Raw genomic sequence first — 1,920 nt, 5'->3', positions numbered from 1 at the left:
GGAATCTGATGTCTTCACTTATCTGTCCCATGACTGTGCCGGTGGGGTCCCTATATCATTCTAAGAATCTGAGCATTCCAGGGCAATCATATGACTTCCAGTCTGAGTCCACAGCCACTTTGGAAATACCATCTGTGAATCAGAGGTGCCCTGGGCATATGGAAGGCATAAGCAATCAATCCTACCACTACCTGGGTTGAATCTTCAGGATCTCTGAGAATCTACAGTGCCTGGAAACGCTGGGGTCCCTCGTCTTGTTCTCAGCCCTCCAGGAACCGGGAGCACCCTCGTCTTCGGGACCGTGACTCCTTGGTCCTCTCAGACTCTGGAAATGAGGGGGACCCAGGCCCTGGTCTAGGTGGATGTGTGTCCAGGTCCCCAGTTGGCTTTCTGGTGCCCTACAATCTGGGCTCCATGGCCTCCAGTCCATCACCCCTTTTCCCTTGGTGTGGCACTCAGGTCCCTCTAAATATGCTCTGGCACAGGGTTAATTCTCTATTGGACGCCCCTCTCTTCCACCACCTGCCAGGTTCTACGTGAACCTGCTGTGCGGTGAAGAACCAGGCAGTGATGCCGCCCTGCATTTCAACCCCCGCCTGGACGAGTCCACGGTGGTCTTCAACACCTTGGAGCGCGGCACCTGGGGCGCAGAGGAGCGGGGCTCAGGCATTCCCTTCCAGCGAGGGCAGCCCTTCGACGTGCTCCTCATTGCCACCGACGAAGGCTTCAAGGTGCGTCTCTTCCACAGGGCGGTCTCCGACACCCACGTCTCTTCCCTTGGCAAGGCCAGGAAGGCCCTTGGCAGAGGTTGGGAGCAAAGGTGTGGCCAAGGCTGGGCAGGGCCTCCCCAGTTCCTCACCTCCCCTGGCGCAAGCGCACTAGTGTCAGAGAGCAGGCGTGTAGCAGTGCCAAGGACCAGAGAGGGAAAGCTAAGTCCCCAAAAGGTGGGTTTCCAGCCAGGAGGTGTAGACATCCTGAATTCTATTCCCTGTCCACTGGAGACCGAGGTAGCGGCTCTGGGGCAGGAGAATGGATGGATTGGGAAAGTGCAGCGTGTGGGTACCCGGGGCAGTGACCACCCAGGCAGTCTTCACTTCCAATCTGCACGTCGAGGGAGGCAATGAACCCCGGCAATGTGGCGACCAAATACACAGCTAAACCTTAAAAGCACTCAGGTGTCAACAATAAATTCATTTAATCCTCAGGACAATGGGTTACAGTGAACAGTAGGCATTTCCCCAAAGAGACCCTGGGGCCTGACAGGGTTCCCTGAGTGTCCAGGTCACGCCGCGTGGATACGAGGCGGGAATGACCCCGCAGTTGCCTGGGGAACCTTAAGCAATGTCTCCTCGCTCGTGCAGGCGGTGATTGCAGACTCTGAATACCACCACTTCCGGTACCGGATCCCGCCAGGGCGCGTGCGTGCATTGGAGGTGGGCGGGGACCTGCAGCTGGAGTTGGTGAAGATCTTCTGAGCCTTCCCAGAAGGGCGAGAGGAGACCGGGCGCAGGGGTCTTGGATGGCAAATAAAGTCTTTAGTCACTCATCCGTGCGCCTCTCTCGTGTCAGTGTCTCTTTCATATGGACGCGAGTAGCAGGTTCAGAGAGGTGAAGACACTGATTAAAGGTCACACAGCAATGCCCTAGCGGGGGCGGGTCTGGGCCTAGATCTCCCAGAACAAGACAGGTGCTGTCCCTAGAAGCCTAGGGAGGGTCGCGATCTGGTGGGGGTGGGGCTTTGACTCGCCTTTCTGCTGCACTTTGCGGAGCAGCCAGGTGGTAGTGCGATGAGGGTGAGCCAATAAGAGTTTAGCGGGACCCTCCCTTATGGGCTTCCCTGATAACTGAGTACAAAGAATCCACCTCCAATGCAGGAAACCCGGGTTCGATTTCTGGGTCGGGAAGATCCACTGGAGAAGG

General features: G+C 57.0%; 1 protein-coding gene across 1 annotated transcript; it reads left to right on the top strand.

Moving 5' to 3' along the window:
* Positions 1–494: 494 nt before the first annotated feature.
* LOC120873292 (galectin-7-like) lies at positions 495–1,548 on the top strand (the record flags this gene model as incomplete). The annotated part of the gene is made up of 2 exons (XM_040254105.1): positions 495–731; positions 1,362–1,548. Coding segments are annotated over 2 exons (351 nt in total), but the record flags the coding sequence as incomplete, so codon positions are not given.
* Positions 1,549–1,920: the final 372 nt, after the last annotated feature.

Source organism: Oryx dammah, unplaced genomic scaffold (genome assembly GCF_014754425.2).
Source record: "Oryx dammah isolate SB20612 unplaced genomic scaffold, SCBI_Odam_1.1 HiC_scaffold_13, whole genome shotgun sequence".
Lineage (NCBI taxonomy): Eukaryota > Metazoa > Chordata > Mammalia > Artiodactyla > Bovidae > Oryx > Oryx dammah.
This window is presented reverse-complemented; position numbering and strand designations above follow the sequence as displayed.